At 45.1% G+C, this 22,478-nt stretch overlaps 1 protein-coding gene across 2 annotated transcripts in view; it reads right to left on the minus strand.

Annotated features, from left to right (window-relative positions):
* LOC146809656 (sulfotransferase 2B1-like) overlaps positions 1 to 22,478 on the minus strand; it is a 710,434-nt gene that overhangs the window by 322,980 nt on the left and 364,976 nt on the right. For both annotated transcript variants that reach the window (XM_085616512.1, XM_085616511.1), the window contains exon 5: positions 7,060 to 7,154. In XM_085616512.1, coding sequence (XP_085472638.1) covers positions 7,060 to 7,154 — 95 coding nt within the window. The remainder of the gene's footprint in view (positions 1 to 7,059; positions 7,155 to 22,478) is intronic.

Raw genomic sequence — 22,478 nt, forward strand, 5'->3', positions numbered from 1 at the left:
TTCAACGTCTTAAATTTTTTTTTTTATAATAGCTTGGTTCTATATTTTTAAGAAAACAACCACGACATTGCTCTCCCATTATAAGTTCATATATGGAGGGTGAGCGACTCTGAGGAATCCTTACTTTTTCCCCAATAATCAAAGGGGAAATAAGCTGTAAAACAGAGGCAGCATAATAAAACAAAAAATACGGAGTTCCCCATCCCCCCCTAGATTTTGGTAGAATCATCTTTTTATATGCCCTACGATGTTTTTTATAACCCCAGATAAAACTGGACACCAGTCTTTCCAATTGTTTAAAGAAAGTCAAGGGAAACTCAAGCGGAATAGATCGAAACATATAAAGACATTTTGGGAGTATAATCATTTTTAACACATTGTTCCAACCAACTAAGGATAAATGAAGGTGATCAATCCGTTCAAGTGTAGAGTTTGCGTTTTGAAGAACCGGATTAAAGTTTAAAGCTGGGATATCTGATACAGGGGATGTGATTTGAATACCCAAATAGGTTGCTACAGATACTAAGGGAATCGATGCAGGGGGGGTCTGACCTATAAATACATTTTGAGTATTCGCTATGTTCAATTTATACCCAGAAAAGGCCCCAAACTGAGCAGCCAGATCCTCAACCACTGGAAGAGCTTTCGAGATATTGGTTGTAAGTACTATAATATCATCAGCGTAGGCAAGCGCTCTATAATTAATATTAGCAACGAAGACTGGAGGTATTTCCAATGCTGAGTTCAGTTTGTTTAAAAATATATCTATATAAATGGCAAACAAAAGTGGGGAAGAAGGACACCCTTGACGGGTACCTCTGGAGATAGAAAAAGGAGAAGATTGTTTAGAGCCCAATTTTATGCAAGATGTGGGGGATACATAAAGAGATTTTAAGGCAAGAATAATACGTGGACCAAACCCTTTCATTGCTAACATCTCCCACAAATATGACCATGCTACCCTGTCGAATGCCTTTTCGGCATCCAACAGGTTAATGCCTAAATCACACCGCATCGCTTCGGCCCGATCCATTAAGGTAATTACTCGCCTAACATGGTCCGAAGTATCCCGATGAGGGTTAAAGCCGTGATGTAAAGGCGATACTACTGTAGAAATTACCTTGGATATACGAGTTGCTAAAATCTTTGAAAAAACCTTGCTGTCAGCATTAATAAGTGATATTGGTCTAAAAGATGAGGGAATAAGATGGGGTTTGCCTTTCTTGAGAAAAGCCATGATTGTCGATTGACTCCAAGAGGGAGGTGCAACCGCATTTTGAGCCTCTACGCAGGTCTGAAGAAAATCTTGTTTCAGGAGAGCCCTGAAAACTCTATAAAACTCTAATGGAATTCCATCTGGCCCCATGGCTTTCCCAGAAGCCAGCGAGAGAATAGCCGCCTCTACTTCATCCCATGAAATTTCTACATCTAATGCTGCAGATTGAACATCAGTTAGCTTGGAAATATTGTCAGTTCCACAAAAATTTAGCAGGGATTCTGATGAATATGATAAAATTTCCTCAGTATAGAGTTTGCTATAAAATGAACGAAAAACCTCCAAAATTTCTTCAGGTAGACTATAGATTTGACCCGAGTCGCCCTGAATCTCACTCACAGTATTGAACACTTCCTGCTGCCTGAGCCTCTTAGCCAAAATCCGCCCTGTCATTTCCCCCACTTCATAAACTTGGGAGCGAAACACTGTGATCTGCTCCGCCAGTTTCGAAGCAAAAACCTCATAAAGCCTAGACTTGTGTATAGCAAGTGTTAATTTAATAGGTTCTATATCTTGAGCTGCAGAAATAGCGGAAACTAATTTAGCCTCCCACTCTAATACTGCCTGCTGATAGGTAATAAGTTGAGCCCGGGAAGACTTTTGCTTATTAATAGAGTAAGACAGAGTTTCACCCCGAACCGCGGCCCTAAACGAATCCCAGACCATTTGAGTGGAGGCGGACCCACGATTAATATCGAAGAATTGCTTAATCCATTTAGACATGTGTTCAATATACAGTGGGTCGGCCAGAAGTTTACGTTCAAATGTCCAAGAATTTATCTTCAGAGATGAACCCAATCCTTGCTTAATCTCAATTAATACAGGGTTGTGATCTGAGATTATTCTAGGTAATACCTCATAGGTGATATTATTTAGAAGTACCGAGGACACGAAAAAATAATCTAGGCGAACCACTTTCTGATGTGGGGCTGAGTAAAATGTATATCCCGGTGTCGTATCTCTTTTTGCAAACCCCACATCAGAAAGGCCAGCCTTTTGAAACTAAACCTCTTAATGCCTTGTAAACCTTCTTCTTAAGCCCTAGATAAGGAATCGCTGAGGTTAGGTTGACATCTCTGTCAATATGTATATTAAAATCCCCACAAAGTATTAGTGGAGTGGGCCAACCAGCTAATTCAACACTTAGAAAATGTATAGGGTCAGGGTCATCAGAGTTAGGGCCATATATAGGGCAAATAGTCACTGATCTACCATCTAGAGACAGATCTATTATGACCCATCTTCCACCCTGATCAGTTTTAACACGGTTACACGACCCTAGCCCCTTTCTAATGAGAACTGCCACCCCCCTAGTAGTAGTTCCTTGACTCCTACATCCCACAAGATGCATTCCTAGACCATTTAGACATTTTCTATTGTTCCATATCAGATGTGTCTCTTGCAGGCATAGGACATCTATTCGCATACTTTGGATAAGATGGGCACACATACCCCTCTTTTGCTTATTATTCAATCCACAAATGTTCCAAGAACATACTCTTAGGTTGGCCATTTAAAATTCTTTCTTTTTTGTTTGTTTATCATTTCTCCCAACTCTTTACATAATTCAAAATTCACCAAAAAGACAAAACTTAAATCTGTATAATACAAAGCATCCATAGCTTCCTCTATTGAAATAGAATACAAATTAACTGCAGTAATCCTGATCTTGCTTGACCCATCCCCACACCCTCCCTCCCCACTCCCCCAAGCCCCCCCCGACCCCACCCACAAAGGGCAAAAGGGACTGAACAGTCCCTAATAGAGATGGTCTGAGAAGCATAATGCGTCTCGCTGCGCACTCTCACCTGCTAAACAGAAATCCAACAGATACTTATAAAAACAAATAGGCCCACCTATGACAAGAGCAACAAAACCATAGAACCAAATGAGTAATTAAAGAAAGTGGGCCCCAAAGGGATTAACCTAAGAGTCAAAAACAAGTCCGGCTAGAATTAAGTCATCACATCTTGGATAGAAATTCTTCTGCCATGCTCTCCGAAGTGAAAAAATTAGTTCTCTCCTTAAAAATAACCTTAAGTTTCGAAGGGTTAAGAAGGAAAGCTTGGGCTCCCTTCGTCTGAAATGAAGGGATAAGTTGGCGAAACTGCCAACGTTGTTGAACAGTAAAGTGACAATAGTCAGGACGAACAAAGAAGTCCAGACCCTTTCCCCTTAGTTTACGATCTGGTCGAGCAAGATCGTACAGTGCTTCGCGCGCCAGAAAGTTATTCAAAGAGATCAGGATAGCTCTTGGTTGGTTGTTGAAGGCCACACCAGAAATCTTCTTAGGCTGGAAGGGGAATCTGTGTGCTCTGAGAAGCTCGCAGTCCCACTGCCACTGGGTTAACTCTAGAAAAGCTTCAGTAAAAAGCTCTATAGTAAACTGTCTAATATTAATCACTTCACTTCCTTCGGGAACACCCAGGATGCGCAAATGATTGCGCCTTGATCTGTTCTCTAAATCCAAAAGCTTCCAATTAAAGTCCTCCTTTAGAGTAGCAAGAGTGGAGAGCTGGGAACTCTGCTGGGTCAACACATCTTCAATAGCGGAGATCCTCCCCTCAGCCTCCTGTACTCTGACAGAGTTTTCATTACATGTTTTTATCACCCGCCTTACATTATTTTGAAGCTTACGTAAGACACCTTGCATTCGCAGGTTCTCAGCTCTAGTCTCTTCCCGGTTTTGAACCATCACTTGGTACAGCATATCTAAGGTAACCCCCGAAGTCTGAGAGCTCTGCAATGAATCACCTAAATCTGGATGAGTATTCCCAGAAGGGGAGATAAAAGCAAGAGGTCCTTGGAGCTTAACAGCTTCTGAGTTTGCCGATGAGGGCCCCCCCTAAGAACAGTATTTTCCTCACCCCCCCACTCCATTCGAGCAGGCGGAGAATCACCGTTGACTGATCCTTTTTCGCTGGAATGGCTGATATTGTCTTGCCCCCCAGCAGTTGAACTAGAAATACTAACATCATCTCTCCATTCCTCATCCCCATCCTGATCTGAACTTTCGACCTCCAGTGCAGCTGATAAATCCGACATTGAATAGAAATTTCCTGCAGAGTCAACTGAATGGGCATCCACGATGTTATCAACCAGCTCCTGAGAATTAGCATGAGAAATGGAGCCAGTGCTGGAGCCGACAATGTTATCAGAAGACATGCCCTGGGATTTTAACTCTGGGTCCAGAGCGATGGCTATAATCTTTTTACCAACATCTACGGTGGAGGCATCAATCTGTACCATGGGGGATGCCACATTGCCGGAGGATGGGAGAGGAGCCGATACTGCCAAATGCACGCTATCACTGATAGTCACAAAAGGATTGTCCGAAGGATTATCATTCGGATATATTGAACAGGATTCAGGATTAACCAGTAAATCACAGACAGTCTTCGATTTCTGGTTATCTCTCAAATTATCCTTATCCTTAACCTTATCCGGTGCCTTATTCCCTTTTTTAAACATGCCAGGTATTTTTTTTTTAACAGGAGTACCACTACATCTCCCAGCATGCATCAGGTTGGTTTCGTGTAGCTTATGTGAAATGGAATTGCCAGAATCAACCGGAGTATTACTCAAACTGGTATCCTTCTGTATAGATTCAGCAACGTTTTTTTGTGAACTCAAAGCAGTTCCATGATTGCCCGGCTTACCAGTAACTGTTGCAGCCGCCGCCACTGCCCGAGTGGTTGGTTTGGGTCCCATCGCTGGTCCCCTTCTCCGTACTCGCTTCCCCAGTGCTTCTTGGCTTTTAATCCGTCTGCCTGTGTTAGCTAATTTTAGCGAGGAATCCTGAATCCGGCACAGTCGCAGTTCAGCAGCCAGAAGATTCCGCCTCAATAGATGTCCGGTAGTAACGGTCGCCACACGCCAAACAGCTTGGAAAAACCGGCGATATTTAAATAGAGAGGCCTGCCGCATACTCAGAAATCACACAGTTAATGAGGAATCCACATGGAATCTCCCCCGCAACTCCGTCCGCATGAGAAAAGGGAGAGCGAGCGCCCAGGATAGCTGCAGGTGAGAACGACTAGCAGCGAGCTCGTCTCTGCTCCTCACTCGGACACGCACACATCCGCCATCTTGCCCCCAGGCAGCCGATCGTGAGTTCTTCATATTCCCCAGACATTTCCTATAATGTTTTTATTACTATGGTCTTTTTTCTGCTGCTAGTGATTTTAATTTACCAGAATACCATTGTACTAAATTGTTTAGTCCTGATCATTTTTACATTATTCTTATACTGTATTTTATGCTTGAGTTTTCCTGTTTATATCTCATAATTGTGTTTTAGACCTATTTTTGGCTGCAATCCTTGTGACCATGTTGCTTTCTGGTAAACTGAATAAACCATGTAATGTTTTATCAATATCCTGCTTTTATAGTCCTTGACCAAAATAAAGTATTTTAAATACTGAAAAACCCACTTATGGTAACATGCTAATGGAAACCTATAAACAAATACATAATAAATAGAATATATCTTCATCTACATAAGTTATTCTTTGCATGCACCCAGCTCACACAATAAAACTGCAGAACAAGCCAATCTAAAATTAACTTCCTTATGTACCCCTGCGCAACAATATGAAAAGGTGACCTAACAGTGAGTTTCACAAACTACTATTTGGAGGACATCATTATTGGCCACTAAGGAAAAAAATAATGATCTCGATTTTTAAAGCAACAATATTTTTTTATCTTTCAGTCCCTTTGGGCTTCATATTTAGCACAATCCTACTAAAAGTAGCAAAGAAGGCCAACAAATAGACTACATATATAAAGTTTAAGAATTAGTACATGAATAACTAAGACACATTTATGGTCACATGATTATGTAAACCAATGAAAAAATGCATAAGAAATAAAATAGAGAAAAATAAAATCACATTAAATCTGATTGCCTCTCTAGTTATAGGTAGTATTTCCAGAGATAGAATTCCTCGGATTGTAGCTCTGTGATAACTTTGCACTCATTTGACGTAGCATGCTAAAACTTTCCAGACCTACAGCATTTTCTGCATTTTGAGACAATGCTAATTTTTGTAATGAGTTGTTAATGAGGTGCAAAGATAAAAGGGGGGGCCCAAAATGTGTTTTTCCACTAATCCATTTTTCATAGACTATTGTATTTGACATGGCTTGAAAATGGCTGAACGGATATATATGAAATGTGGAAGGATTATACCTTATGATGCACAAATGATACTTTTTGGGTACTGCAGTTAAGTAGGGTAAGTCATTTTTAAGATATAAGGCATTTAAATGTAGCTATATCTGTACGCCAACAAACACGACATACAAGGGATGTCACTCACATAAGACAAATGCAATAAATATTAGAAATGTGGGAGGAATGCTGCTGAAAAAACTAGGGATAACATATTTGAGCAGCATTCTATTACTTTTTAAGCTCATCTAATTATTATAAAAGATAATAATTCAGTTACTTATTAATAAGCGAGCCACATAAATAAGTCCCTGAAACAATGCGTTTAAAGGTACAAAAGTCTTGAACTGTTTGGCTGCCTTCACTCTGCATGACGTATCAAGCAACGCCAAATGAATTACAATTGGAAATCTTGTTTACACTGTAGATAGATGAAAACACTTGCTGTGTATTTGGTAAATGCAAAAAAGTAAAATGATCAATGTAAATAATTCTATATTCATATTCAAATCTGTGTCCAAGAAACAACTTGTCAGAATACTTGCTGCAAAATTGTTAACATTCTCGTCAAAGTGTTGGTTTTTTTCAGTTCCGAGATGAACCTTACCTGCTTAAGATCATCGTATGTAAGCAAAAGAAAATTATTTTGGCCACACATTTTCATCCATCCATTGACGTGATCAAACCAGGAACCATAAGGAACTAAATGAAAAAAGAAAAACACAAGAAAGTGGTGCTGCTGTTTATATGGAACATGAAATATTCTGGACTGAAGAGAAACATTTAACCCTTTGCATGTGTCGAACGGTCTGGAGCCACCCAACGCTGCAGTGCTCCAGGCCGTCTAAACACATGGCACAAGACATTCCTCTGGTGCAGGCACCAGAGGGATTTCCTTTCAATCAAAACAGCCTCAGGAGCTGGGCAAGAGAATCCCCAGCTCCTGAGGCTGTTCAGATTCTTTCACTGAAATGACGATAAGCACACATGTCGCGCTGACGTCATTTTAGTGAAACTGAAACTGAAATGAGCCGATCGGCTAATATCAGTTTCACTGCATCGGTGCTTAGGGGGCTATCTCAGCTCCTTGAGCCCAGAGGCAGATGGGAAAGGTGTCACTGGAAAGGGGAGAAGCCCCCTAGTGGATGCCTGCTGGGGATCGCCGCTGAAGGGTGATACCCAAGCAGGGATCCACCCACCTGGCCCCAGGGAGAGGGGAGCAGCCCCTTGGGCAAGCGCCTTTGCTCCACCCACATTTTTAGGCCATATTCAGTCTTTCTGCCCCTGGGGGTGCAGATGGGAGCAATAGCCCCTGACCTGCCACTCCCAGGGGACAGAAAGCACAGTAGCCACCAGGGATTTTTAAAATGTAAATATAGGGGTGGGGGCTGCCCACAATCGGCATGCCTATGCCCCCACCCTCCCCTAATAAACTGAACAGTCTTTTCACCCTCCCGGGGAGCAGGTAGGGGAGGTTAAACCACATTTGGCCCCCCCACCGGGTGGCAGAAAGCCCACTAGGCACCAAGGATTTATTTATTTTATGTATATAGGGGTGGGGGCTACTCAAAATAGGCATGCCAATGCCCCTCCCCCCAAAATTCCACAGTCGTTATGCCCCCAAGGAGACCGATGGGGGCATTAGCCCCCGATCTGCACCCCCAGGGGGTAAAAAGCACATTAGGCACCTGGGATTTATTTATTTTATGTATATAGGGTTGGGGGCGGCCCAAATTTATTTTTTATTTATTTATTTTTGGTTTTTATAGAGCGCGTAGTCACCCTTGAGTATCCCAGCGCTGAAACCTCAGACTCCTAAGGAGGGGGCAAAGAGAGGCTGCTGACGAGTCAGGGGAAGAGAAGAGTTTTGAGGGATTTTCTGAACCGTAGGAGGTTTGGTTCAGCTCTGAGATTCAGGGGGAGTGCGTTCCACTTTCTAGCTGTATTGACAGAGAAGCGGCGGCCGCCTATACGGGCCTTCTTCACCCTGGGGACAGTGATAAGGTTTCCCTGTTCAGACCGGAGCGCTCTCGTAGGTCTGTATGGAGTGATCAAATTATTCAGAATAGGGGGGCCGGCGTTGTGCAAAACCTTGTGGGTCAAGCAAAGGGCCTTAAAAGCGACTCTTTCCCTCACGGGGAGCCAATGAAGTTTCCTCAGAGCTGGTTTAGCTGAGGCTCTCGCTGGGGTGTTCGTGAGTATGCGCGCTGCAGCATTCTGCGCTTTTTGCAATATTTGGAAAGTGGCTTCCGGTGCTCCGAGGTAAATGGCATTGCTGTAGTCCAGTCTGGATAGAATTAAGCCTTGAATTAGCAGAAGACGGGACTGGGATGGTAGTAGCGGGAGCACCTTTCTACAGGATCTAAGTATGCCATAGCAGATGCCAGCTGTTTTCCTAGCCTGAGTCCTGAAGGTGAGATCTGTCTCCAGCCATACTCCCAGACTCTTGACCTCCGTCTTGGGAGTAGGGGGTTCACCCATACAGGCGGGCCAGAGATTTGAGGCAAGGCTCCCAGTGTTGTGACCTAGGAGCAAGATTTCTGTTTTTGACCCGTTTAGTTTGAGGTCTGAGTCATTCATCCATTGATGGACGTTGGAGAGACAGTCTCGCAGATTGGCGGTCTCTAGCTTGGGGTGGGAAAGTGTCACCACCAGCTGAGTGTCGTCAGCATAGCTGACGATAGTGATTCCGACTGGTGAGACCAGCTCCTCCAGTGGGGCCATATACACGTTGAAAAGCGTGGGGCTGAGTGAGGAGCCCTGAGGCACTCCACACCGGAGGGGGATAGAGGGGGAGCGGCTTTCTCCTTCCCAGACTTGGAAGGAGCGTCGGGAGAGGAAGGACGCGAGCCATTTCAGCGCGCTGTCTTTCACGCCGATGTTGTCCAGGCGCTGGGCAAGGACCAGGTGGTTGACAGTGTCGAATGCCGCACTTAGGTCTAGGAGGACCACTGCCACTGATCCTCCGGTGTCGACAATTTCTCTTGCCCTCTCTACGGCAGCCAGAAGGGCGGTGTCAGTGCCCTGGCCTGGTCTAAAGCCTGTCTGGGAGTTTTTAAGAAGGTGGTTTGCTTCTAGGAAGTGGGATAGCTTTTTGTTAACCAGCTTCTCCGCGATTTTACCTATCCAGGGGAGGAGCGAGATGGGTCTGTAGTTGGATAGGTCCGCGGGGTCTAACGAAGGCTTCTTGAGTAGACCTTTGACGACCGCCTCTTTCCACTTTTGTGGAACTTCTCCTTGGATAAGCGAGGTGTTAATGAGGGTAGTAAGGTTAGCTGTGATGGTCTGAGTGATGTGTTTAGCGAACCGAACGGGGACTGAGTCACTGGGGGCGCCACTCTTAGTAGAAGCTAGGGTTACTGCAACTTCCTCCTCAGTGACTGGTCCGAATGACACTAAATGTGGTGAGTCGGGTTTATCAGGGGCGTTCCCTAACGCAGGGGATAAATCCTTTACTTTGTTTGAGGTAGAGGATTTGATAGCAGGAAGGGATGAGAGAATTTTTTTGATCTTATCGTCAAAAAAATTGGCGAGGTTGGTGAATTTTTCTGCGGCTGCTTTGGGGTCCATGGGTATCTGCGGAGGGGCTGGAACATAGAGAAGCTCTTTGAGGATAGAAAAGGTCTCTTTGGCTGAGCAAGAGGAGTTCTTTATTTTTTCCTCATAAAAATGGCTTTTTGCATTATGGAGGGCTAGTTTATAGGTTTTCATCGCTGTTTGATAGGCGTTTTTCTCCGTCGCCGATTTGTTTTTTCTCCATGTCCGCTCTGTCTTTTTACACTCTTTCCTTAGCATATTCAAGGGCGGGGTGTACCAAGGGGCATGGTTGATCCTTTTTACATGCTTAAGGGAACTGGTTAATGGGACAAGGCTGTCTAGGGGGGTGGAGAGCCAGCTGTTGAATTCTCTATCGGCGGTGTTAGGGTCGGTAGAGAGGGGGCCAGCGGATTCCCGTAGCTTAGCTTCCCATTCTTCTGGTATTAACTTATGCCAACGTCTGGTTTGTATCCTAGTTTTCTGTTTGAGGGCAGGGGTGGACTGGAGGGACCAGTGCATAGGGACCAGTAAATGGTCGGTCCATGGGAGGGGAGTGGGATTTTGGGTTTGGAAGTTCCTAATGTTGGTGAAGACAGGATCAAGGAGCTGTCCTTTCTCGTGGGTGGCTTTAGAATTCAGAAGCATGAGGTCAGCTGACATAAGGTCTGCTAGTAGGTTGGCGGCTGTGTTATCCGCTGGGTCCAGGAAGTGTAGGTTCAGGTCTCCTAAGAGGAGGAAGTTGGGAGTTGATATTGTTTTTAGGAGGATGTGGTCCATCAGGGTACTTGAGAAGTCTCCTAGCGGGCCTGGTGGTCGGTATATCAGTAGTCCCGATATTGAAGTGGATGGGGAGATCTGGAGGGTAAAATTGCAATTTTCACAGTCCCTGACCGTGCCCCCATTGATTCTGCAGCCGAGATGATCTTTATATAATATGGCGATCCCACCGCCTCTTCCGGCCGATCTGTTCAGACAGCGGATTTGGTAGCCGGGGGGGGGTTGCATTGACCAGGTCGAAGTCGTTGTTGGGGGTTAGCCATGTTTCGGTCAGAAATAGGGCGTCTAACAAGAGGGTTTGGGTGAGGAGGTTTATCTCGTGGGAGTGTTTTACCAGAGATCGGCAGTTTAGGAGGCCGAATCGAAGCGTTTGGCTGAGTTCCGTGGCTTCAGGGGGATTACAGAGGGCGCATCCTGTGAACGGGGTATCCTCCTTAAGGGTGTATTCACACAGCGGATGTTTTTTGGTGTTCCAATTTCTGAGTGTATCTGGGGCGTAGGATATGCGGATCTGTGAGTTGGGCATAGTGCTTGGGCCTAAGGCCGTTTGGGCCCGGACGGGCACAGACGGGCTTGACTTTGGCTCGACTTCGGCGCGATGCCGGCGCTCCCGCTGCGCTCGGCCGCTGCGCGTCCGGAAGTGGCACATTGATAGTGGGCGGAGGGGTGTGTCCTCTCTGGAGGCGTGTCAGCAGTATCGGCGCGCGCGAAGGGCTCAGCGCGTTCCTCACAGTGACAACGCTCGAAATGGCAGAGTGGAGCTTGGCGCTTTCCCTAGGCAGCAGGTGAGTGGGTGCTCAGGGTGAAAGTGCACAGTTTAAAATCAAACGAAACAAAGTATTTTTAAAAGATACAGGACAGACAGACCTCCCGGCTTCCGCCTCAGGAGTGCTTACGAAGTAATGGCGCGCTTGTCAGTCAGCGCGTTTATGTAGGCGGCGAAAAGGGGGCGTGGCCTAAGTGGGCGTGTCCTCTCTGGAGGCGTGTCAGCAGTATCGGCGCGCGCGAAGGGCTCGCCGAAAATAGGCATGCCAATGACCCTACACCCCCCAAAAATTCCACAGTCTTTCTGCCCCCCCATGAGGCAGATGGTTAGCCTCTGATCTGCCCTGCTGGGGGGCAGAAAGCACACCAGGCATCATAGACTTATTTATTTTATGTATATAGGGGTGCGGTCTGCCCAAAATGGGCATGCTAATGCCCCCATACACCCCCAAAACAATTCTACAGTCTTTCTGTCTCCCCTGGGAGGCAAATGGGGGCAATAGCCCTGAACTGCCCCCCTAGGCAGAAAGCCCACTAGGCACAAGGGATTATGGTTTTTTTTATACATAGGGGTGAAAGCAGCCCAAAATGGGGATGCCAATGGTTTCACCCCCCAAAACAATTTGCCACAGTCTTTCTGCATCCTCTGGGCGGTAAGTAGGGGCAAACGCCCCTGATCTGCCCCCCCGGTGGGGACAGAAAGCCCACTAGTCACCACGGATTATTTTTTTTATACATAGAGGTGGGGGCTGCCCAGAATGGGCATGCAAATGTCCCCACCCTCAAAAAGTCTTTCTGCCCCCCCCCCCCCGGAGGTAGATCAGGGCAATAGTACCTTCTTTGCCCCCATTGGGGCGGGGGCAGAAAACCCACCAGGCATCAGGGATATAATGATGAACATGTCAGGGAGAAGCCCCAATAGGCAAGAGTCTCTCCCCTTTTTTTAGGTACACATTTTGGCTGTTTCAGTGATATTTTTAATCAAATCTGCCCTCAAGTGACGGCAGAAAATGACTAGAAACCAGGGAAGTTTGTGTCTGTGTGAACTGGAGTTTGGCTGACAGTTTGAGTGTACTGACCTTTGGCTGGTATTTTGCTGGCAGTGTGTGTGGACTTGGTTAATGGTGTGTGTGGACTCGCACTTGATGACAGTATGTATAGATTGGTGCTTGCCTGGTGGTGTGCGTGGATTGGAGCTTGGCTGGCAGGGAACGTGGACTGGCACTTGGCTGACAGTGTGTATGGTTGGTGCTTGGCTGGAAGTGTGCAGCAGTAGCGCTTGGCTGGTGTAGAGCTTGAGTGGCACTTGCCTGGCGGTGGGCATTGATGGTGCTTGGCTGAATGTGTGCATGGATGGCACTTGGCTGGCTGTGTGCATGGATGGCGCTTGGCTGGCTAAGTACGTGGATGGCGCTTGGCTGGTGGTGTGTGTGGGTGGCACTTTGCTGGTGGTGTGCGTGGATGGTGGTGTGCGTGGACTGACTCTTGGCTGGCAATGTGGCTTGCATGGATGTCATGTCAATAGGAATTTGGATAGAGCACGTACACCGGGGAGGTTTCATGGCGCTGGTTAGGTAGAAATCCAGGTCCCTGAGAGAGAATTTAGAAAGCCTGTCAGAAGAGGCAGGTTTTAAAGAGATTTCTGAAGCCGAGGAGATTGGTGGAGAAGCGCATTTCAGATGTGAGGGAATTCCGAAAGGAGGGGACGAAGGTTGAAAACCTGGCGCCACCGGTGCGCTTCAGTCTAAAAGGGGGGATAAGAAGAAGATTTGTATGCGCTGAGCGAAGGTTACGTGTGGTAGCATATTTATTAATCATGTCGTTGATGAATTTCGGGCTCTTACCGTTGAGTGACTTAAAAATAAGGCATCCAATAATAATAATAATAATAATACAGATGCTAGTAGAGCGCGAACAGCTACCTCAGGTGAGGTGTCCCGGCGCTAGCGAGTCCTACAGCCAAGAGCGAGTAGTCAGGGGGAAGATCAAGATTATTGCATAAAGAGCCAAGTTTTTAGGAGCTTCCTAAAGCTAGCTTCTGTAGTGGCAGATTGGATGGCAGGGGGCAAGGTATTCCATAGTTTAGCCGTGCCGACAGAGAAGGACCTGCCTCCAAGTCTAGCTTTCCTCACACGCGGAGTAGTTAGTTTGAGCAAGGAGTTTGAGCGCAGCTCTCGTTTTTGGTGGTAACGGGGAAGTCGAAGTTTTAGATAGTTGGGACACGTGCCTTTTAGTGCTCTGAAAGCCAAGGTAAGCACCTTGAACTTAATTCTGCTTGCCACTGGCAACCAGTGCAGCTCGTGCAGATGCGGAGAGATATGCTGCCTGAAAGGGACACGTTTTATCAATCTCGCAGCCGCATTCTGCACGATCTGTAAGCGTTGCACCGCATATTTGGGCAGACCAAGAAAGAGGCCATTAGAATAGTCAAGTCGAGATGTGATTGTTGCGTGAACAACCGTTTTTCGACACTCGACTGGTAGCAGGGGCAGAAATTTTCGCAAATTTCTGAGTTTGTGCAGGCAGCCAGCGGTAAGCTGTTGTATATGCGGCAAGAAGGACAAATTCTCATCCCATCTTACTCCTAGATTTTTTGCATGGGTTCCGGGAGATGGGGCAGGGTCCATTTCCGTTGGCCACCAAAAGTCCGGAGAGGGGTGTTTGAGATTTCCAAAGAATAACACCTCTGTTTTGCTCGCATTCATTTTGAGTTTATTAGTGTTCATCCATTTGGCCACGTCTCGAAGACAGCCCCTGATTTTACTAAAAGCTGCCTCTGACGTGTCTGTATAGGGGAAGACCAATTGAGTGTCATCCGCGTATGATATTGCCTTGACCCCCCATTTAGCAATCAAGGTGAAAAGCGGGGCCAGATAGACATTGAACAGCAGAGGGCTGAGTGCCGACCCCTGTGGGACACCACACCAGAGGCCTTTAGGTTCAGAGGAGAAGGGGCCCAGAGCCACTTTCTGGGACCGATCTGTGAGGTAGGAGTGTAGCCAGTTAAGAGCTTTGTCTCCAAGGCCGATGTCCTTAAGTCGAATCAGCAGTCTGCTATGATCTACCGTATCAAAAGCAGCGGATAGATCCAGGAGCACCAGCATAGCTGATGCCCCTGAATCTAAGGACCACCTGATTGACTCGGCAACCTCAATGAGGGCCGTTTCGGTGCTAAAGCCGGCCCTAAAGCCAGACTAAGTTTCATGTAGGGCACCGCTTTCTTCAATAAAGCTGTTAAGCTGCAGTTGGATCAGTTTTTCGAGCATTTTGCCAGGGGCTGCTAAAAGGGAGATGGGTCGGAGATTGCTCAGATCATCCGGCGCGCCTTGGGATTTTTTTTTCAGCGGGAGAAGAGTGGCCTGTTTCCAGCAATCCGGGAACATGCCTGTTGTAATGGACGTGTTCCATATGTGTAAGAGGGGAACTGCGATTGCGTCAGACATTAATTTCCACAGTTTAGGTGGGCATGGATCATCAGGTGCCCCAGATTTGCATTTTTTTATTTCTTTCAATGCCTCAGAGAGGGTGATGGGCTGAAATTGATTTAAGGAGGAAGCGGGTGGCTCAGAAACTCCCAGCTGATCCATAGATGTCGGCTCGGGGTTCGTAAAAGTATCATACACTTTTAATATTTTGGTGTCAAAGAAATCTGAGATGGTTTCACAGAGTCTTGCGGATGGGATAATATCCGTCTCGATGGCTCTGGGCTTGAAGAAAGATTTAACAATCTTAAAAACTTCTTTACTTGATTGTTCCGCCTGCTGGATGGAGGTCGCAAAGAAGATTTTTTTGGCTTTTTTTATGGATAAATGTAAGGCATGGAGGGCTTTTTTATAGCTGGTTTTGGCTGATTCGCAATAATTTGCTCGCCAAAGGCGCTCCAGCTTTTTGCATTTACTTTTTTCGGCCATCAGCTCAGGGGAGAACCACGGAGCAGAGGGAGATTCTCTGCGCAACGTAGCGATTAAAGGCACACCGCTGAGCAACCGGCAGCCAATGAAATTGCTTCAAGAGGGTGGTGATGTGATGGTGCAGAGGCTGGTGAGTAATCAGACATGCTGCCTCGTTTTGTACCATCTGTAAGCGTTTTAAGAGATAGAGAGGGATGCCAAAATATAATGAATTGGCGTAGTCAACATGCGACATAACCAAGGCAATAATCACCTGTATCCGAGCATCGTGAGTGAGAAATTTACAAATCTTCTTTATTTTTCGGAGTTGAAAAAAACAGGTGGAGATCACAGATCTAATCTGGGGCTTCAGAGTAAGATCTTGACTGATGACCACCACAAGGCTTTTAGCCGAGCTAGAAGGAAAAGGGAGCTGGCCCAGCTCTCTGGGCCTGAAATCGGTCCCCAAGAATTTTTATCAATGCCATCAGTTAGAATTAGCTCTGTTTTGTCCGGATTAAGTTTCAGATGGTTCTCGTTCATCCATTGGCTGATGAACAACATGGTGGATTGAAAAGCATGGATCGAAGAATTACTAATGGAGAAGATGAGTTGAAAATCATCTGCATAATTGAAAGTGCAGACTTTGCGCTCCTTCAGGGCTCGGACAGGAGGGAGGAGGTAAAGATTAAACAACTGGGGAGAGAGGGAGGAGCCCTGAGGGACTCCACAGGAGATTTTGACTCTAGGGGCAGTGAACTGAGCAGTGCGAACTGCCTGGGAGCGATTTTCCAAAAAAGAGTTGATCCAGCTTAAGGCAGGACCCGAAATTCCAGCGTCCCTGACATGGTCGACCAAAAGTGAGTGGTTGACCGTGTCAAAGGCAGCGGAGAGATCAAGCAGGACGAGGGCCTGTGAGGAACCACTATCAGCCTCACTACGGAGGGTATCTAATACTGTAAGGATTACCGCCTCGGTCGAGTGTGCCGGGCGGAAGCCTGCTTGATGAGAATCAAGGAATTCTGATTTCAGTGAGACAGCCTGTGACATAAGCTTCCAATATCTTGGCAAGATAGGGCGGTAATTAGTCAAAACTAGCGGATCCCATCTTTTTCAAGAGGGGAACGACAATGGCCTCTTTAAAAGTAGCAGGAACAGTGCCTTGGGATAGATTCCCCAGTGCTTCCTTACACAGAATCCCCTATAAACCTCAAATGTACTCAAAAAATCATATTTGCCTCATATTTCTGAGTGGGAAAGTTGTAGGATCACAATGCAGGTGCAAATTCCCTACCACCTAACCTTCCCCTTGGTCTTCCGAGAACAATTATACCTCACTTGTGTTGGTGCCCAAAGTAGCGTCAGCCTAAATATTTATAAACAAATTGCACTTCTGGACCAGCTGTGGGCCCCCCCCTCAACCTCTACACATTTTTCGCCCTTCCATGTCACAGGCACTTGGCCCATCCACACAAGTAAGTTATCATTTTTATTGGGAGATTGAGGGGGAACCCTGAATGGTAAGACATTTGTGATGTGTGGTGATTCCGTGACTTTCTCACTCAGATATTCGAGGAAAATGTGACTATTTAGCTAATTTTGAGGTTTGCAGAGGATTTTGGGAAGGAAAATGTTGTGGGATCAACGTAAACCACACCACCCTGGACTTCCACAGGGGTCTAGTTTTCAGAAATGTCTGGCTTTTTTAGGTTCTCCTAGATGTTTACTAACCTGGTGCCCACCTATCTACCACAAAACGACCTGGTTTTTCATTGGGGTCACCAGTGTTTTTAGTCCCGGGCTCTGCGGCCATCTAGGGAAACCTGCAAACCCAGACATTTCTGAAAAATAGACACCCGGATAGTCCAGAGAGTTGTAGATTGGATTGTGTTGATCACCAACATTTTCCTACCCAGAATATCCTGCAAACCATAAATTTAGCTTAAAAAACAATTTTTCTCGCTTTTCTGTGTGGGAAAGTCGTAGGATTACCGGGGCACCACAAATTTCCATCCACCCAGCATTCCCTCAGGTCTCCCGATAAAAATAGTACTTCAATGGTGTGGATAGGCCTTATGCCCACAACAGGAAATGGCCCAAAACCTACTGTGGAGACTTCCAAATGATCGATCGCAAAACTACCTGGTTTTGCAAGGGAGTCACCTACGCTTTTGGTCCCGGGCTCAGCAGCCATCAAGGGAAACCTACCAAACCCAGACATTTCTGAAAACTTGACACCCAGAGGAGTCCAGGGAGGTGTGGCTTGCGTGGATCTCCTAATATTTTCCTACCTAGAATCCCCTCCAAACCTCACATTTAGCAAAAGAAAATCTGATTTTCTCACTTTTTTGTGTGGATTGACCGCCCTGGCACAACTTTCCTACCACGCCACGTTTCCCTCAGTCTTCTGAGTACAATACCTCACTTGTGTGGAAGGGCTAAAATCATAAGACTGAGAAGAGCCAAAAATGTAGAGACTGAGGGGATAGCACAGCGAGCTGTAAGCTCTATATTGTTGTTTACACATTTTAGGCTGGCCCTGCATTGGACACCCACAAAAGTGAGGTCGCATTTTTATTGGAATTCAAGGGGAACACTGGGTGGTAGGAAATTTGTGCCGGCGCGGTGATCCCACATAGAAATGTGAGAAAAAATGTATTTAATTCAGCTGAATTAGAGGTTTGGGCCAAAGTTTGAGGTTTGCAAGGGATTCTTGGTACCAGAACCTGGTGAGAGCTACACAAGTTACCACATCCTAGATTCCCCTGGGTGTCTTGTTTTAAAAAATTTACAAGATTGTTAGGTTTCCCTAGATGCCGGTTGAGCTAGGGTCCAGAATCTACTGCTGGGCACATTGCGAAAAAAGGGTCAGTTTTCACTGGAAAAATGTGATGTGCCTCCACCAAAAATTCTTGACAGTGAGGTATGTACTGTAGTCCTTTAATGAACTACTTATTAACACTCCATATACATTGATAATACAGTGAACCTGCACTTATTTTTCATGGTGGGGGAAGAGTGTTCCCTATAACTTCACTACCAGCACCTTTGAATGACTTTTAATGGTTCTTTTACGATCAGACATTTGGGTCTAGAGTATCTGGATTTTGGGGTAAGAACCTTGATTTATCCAGTGTGTACAACTCCTCAAGGAAAATGGATTGTCTATGTATTTACACAAGTTTTATGTGCAGGTCATCTACAGTGATTGATAAAGGGGCTAGCCGTTTCTCCATTTTCCAGAGAAAATTCTATTCATAAGGTGAGCAAGAGTACAGTGTATTCACCCCTTATGAAATCTTCCACGCACTGACGTCTAAAAAACCTTCCCTCTCTCTTATGCAGGCTGTACACACTTGATTTATGAAGACCCAACGGTGATGTCTTTCAAAACACACACGTGTTCACAGGGGCGAAACATCGGCGTTCACAATACAAGCGATATTGCCCAATTAGATCTAAACAATAAAGATGATAAGTTATAGGTCTCTTTAGGGCATTTTTCATTGTTAATTCAATGCTCTTCAATACATTTATGTTGTATATGTTATATTTGTTATGTTTATTTTGTACTGCTAATACATGTGAAATATCACCTCAGTCATTGTGCATCAGTCCTGTCATTTATCACCAATTTCTCAAGATATATGATTTTCTTTAATATATCTATTAACACTTTTTCAAATTAGGTGAGTTTTTTGTCAGTGTAATCATTGTTGTGCTTTGTTGAATCATTAATTGATGGTCCTACCACTGTGAGGACAAAGTACTATACCTACCGGTTTCTTTCTTGGCAGAACCACTGCTCGTATACCGTATCTATCCCCAGGTTCTGCACGTGACTGGGTTACCCCATTATTATTAACGACTTCCCACACAAGTTAGGCACAGTTGTTATTCGGAGACTTGAGGGAATGCTCGATGGGTAGAAGTTGGTGGCTCCCCACAGATTCTAGGGGCCCGATTCACAGAATTAACTTAAGACAAAATCCTAAACTTACTACTTTTGGTATTCACAGACTGTACTTACTACTTTTGGTATTCACAGAATGCACTTACTACTTTTGGTATTCACAGAATGGATTTACGACTACTAACTTCTGGCCTGGAGGCGGAGCTTCTGGCCCGGAGGCAGAGCTTCCGGCCCAGAGGTGGGGATTCCAGCCAGTGGTGGAGATTTAGCCATGGCCAAAATCTCCACCTCTGGGCCGGAAGCTCCGCATCCGGTCCGGAAGCTCCGCATCCGGTCCGGAAGCTCCGCCTCCGGTCCGGAGGCCCCGCCTCCGGCCCGGAATTTCCGGCCCGAGTGCGGACGTAAAGTTAATAGTCGTAAATCCATTCTGTGAATACCAAAAGTAGTAGGTGCATTCTGTGAATACCAAAAGCAGTAAGTGCATTCTGTGAATACCAAAATGGTAGTAAGTTTAGGATTTTGTCTTAAGTTAGTTCTGTGAATCGGGCCCTAGAATTTTCCATCACATAAAAGTGCGGAAAATGTTTGGTTTTTTTTTACAAAGTTTAAGAGTGCAGGGGATTCTGGGTAACAGACCCTTTTGAGAGCCACACATCACCCCATCCTAGATTTCCTTGGGTGTCTAGTTTTTAAAAATGTACAGTTTTTCTAGGTTTCCCTAGGGTCCAAAATCAACAGCTAGGCACATTGCAAAAAAAGGGTTAGTTTTCACTGGAAAAATTTTATGTCCCCCAAGTTGTGTTTTGGGCCATTTACTGTCGCGGGCACTAGGACTACCCACACAAGTGAAGTATCATTTTTATTGGGAGACTTGGAAGAATGCTGGGTGCATGGAAGTTTGTGGCTTCCTATAGAGTCCAGAACTTTCCATCACAGAATAGTGAGGACATTTGTTTTTTGACAAACTTTGAGGTTTGCAAGTGATTCTGAGGAACAGAGCCTGATGAGATCCACACAAGTCACACCATCCTCGATTCAGCTGGATGGCTAATTTGTAGAAATGTACAGGTTTGCTAGGCTTCCCTAGGTGCCAGATGAGCGAGGGTCCATAATCCACAGCTAGTCACATTGTGAAAAAAGGGTTAGTTTTCACTGGAAAAATGTGATGTCCCCAGGTTGTGTTTTGGGCCATTTCCTGTTGCGGACACTAGGCCTACGCACACAAGTGAGGTACCATTTTTATTGGGAGACTTGGAAGAATGCTGGGTGCATGGAAGTTTGTGGCTTCCTACTGATTCCAGAACTTTCCATCACAGAAAAGTGAGGTAATTTGTCATTTGACAAAGTTTGAGGTTTGCAAGTAATTCTGAGGAACAGAGCCTGATGAGATCCACACAAGTCACCACATACTGGATTCCGCTGGATGGCTAATTTGTAAAAAAAATGTACAGGTGTGCTAGGTTTCCCTAGGTGCCAGCTGAGCGAGGGTCCATAATCCACAGCTAATCACATTGTGAAAAAAGGGTTCGTTTTTACTGGAAAAATGTGATGTCCCCAAGTTGTGTTTTGGGCCATTTCCTGTCGCAGGCACTAGTCCTACCCACACAAGTGAGGTACCATTTTTATTGGGAGACTTGGAAAAATGCTGGGTGCATGGAAGTTTGCGGCTTCCTATTGATTCCAGAACTTTCCATCACAGAAAAGTGAGGAAATTAGTTTTTTGACAAAGTTTGAGGTTTGCAAGTGATTCGAAGGAACAGAGCCTGATGAGATCCACATAAGTCACCCTAACCTGGATTCCGCTGGATGGCTAATTTGTACAAATGTACAGGTTTGCTAGGTGGCAGCTGAGTGAAGGTCCATAATCCACAGCTAGTCACATTGAGAAAAAAGGGTCAGTTTTCACTGTAAACATATGATGGGTCCATGTTGCATTTTGGGCAGTTTTCTGTCGCGGGCACTAGGCCTACCCACACAAGTGAGGAACCATTTTTATCAGGATACTTGGGGGAACACACAACAGTAGAACAAGTGTTATTACCAATTGATTTTCTATGCATTTCTGCCTTCCAAATGTAAGACAACGTGTAAAAAAGAAGTCATTTTGAAAAATGCCCTCTAATTCACATGCTAGTATGGGTACCCACAATTACAGAGATTTGCAAATACCCACTGCTTCTAAAGTCTGTATTTTGTTCCCATTTAGGAAATACATAGTTTTTCTTGATACCTATTTTTCACTATTTATATTCTACCAAATAAATTGCTAAATACCCAGTACACAATGAAAAATCATTGCAAGGCACAGCTCAGTTATTGGCCCTGGGTAACTTGGGTTCTTGTAGAATTCCTATATGTCCCCACAAACAGAAGGATCTGTTGGACTTAAAGGTAAATTGCTTTAAAAAATCCACCATACTTGCAAGAAATTATAGGTGAAAATGTTGGCACAATTGGCTGTATTTTCAACTCAATTGCTATATTTTTTTATTTCAACTGTTAGTTTCTATAGGAAAACATTGAATGCGCTACACAAAAAGACCTCTTACTCAATTAAGATTCTTATCTTCTTTTTGGAAATGAATAGCTATCTGGGATCCATTATTGCTTTCACACTCATTTCTACTACTAACTGGAAGGAGGTTCAAAGCACAAGAAATAGGAAAAATAGGCTAGGTCCCAGTAAAATGCTAAAACTGTGTAGAAAATGTTGGTTTTCTGACAAAAGTCTACCTGTTCCTGAAAGCTGGGAAGATGGAGATTTTAGCACCACAAACTATTTGTTGATACCATTTGCAGAGGAAAAAACAGAGGCTTTCATCTGAAGCACTTTTCCCCATTTTTTCCCCAAAACGCCACATTTAGCTGTTCTTTGGCTTATTTCCCAGTCACCTCCAGGGAAATCCATAAACCCAGGATACCCTTAGAATCCTCAGGATGTTTAGAAAAAGGGACACAAATTTGGTGTGAATACCTTATGTGGACAAAGGTTTACGGGGGTCTAAGCACAAACTACTCCAATTAGCCAAAATAATGCTTAGCACAGGGGGTGTAAGGCCTAGCAGCAAAAGGGTTAAGGGTGATTTTTTTTTTTGGAACATCCATTTTCTATACTAATGAAGTGTCAGCCTACAGTTGCTGTCA

This window comes from Triturus cristatus, chromosome 7 (assembly GCF_964204655.1).
Source record: "Triturus cristatus chromosome 7, aTriCri1.1, whole genome shotgun sequence".
Taxonomy (NCBI): Eukaryota; Metazoa; Chordata; class Amphibia; order Caudata; family Salamandridae; genus Triturus; species Triturus cristatus.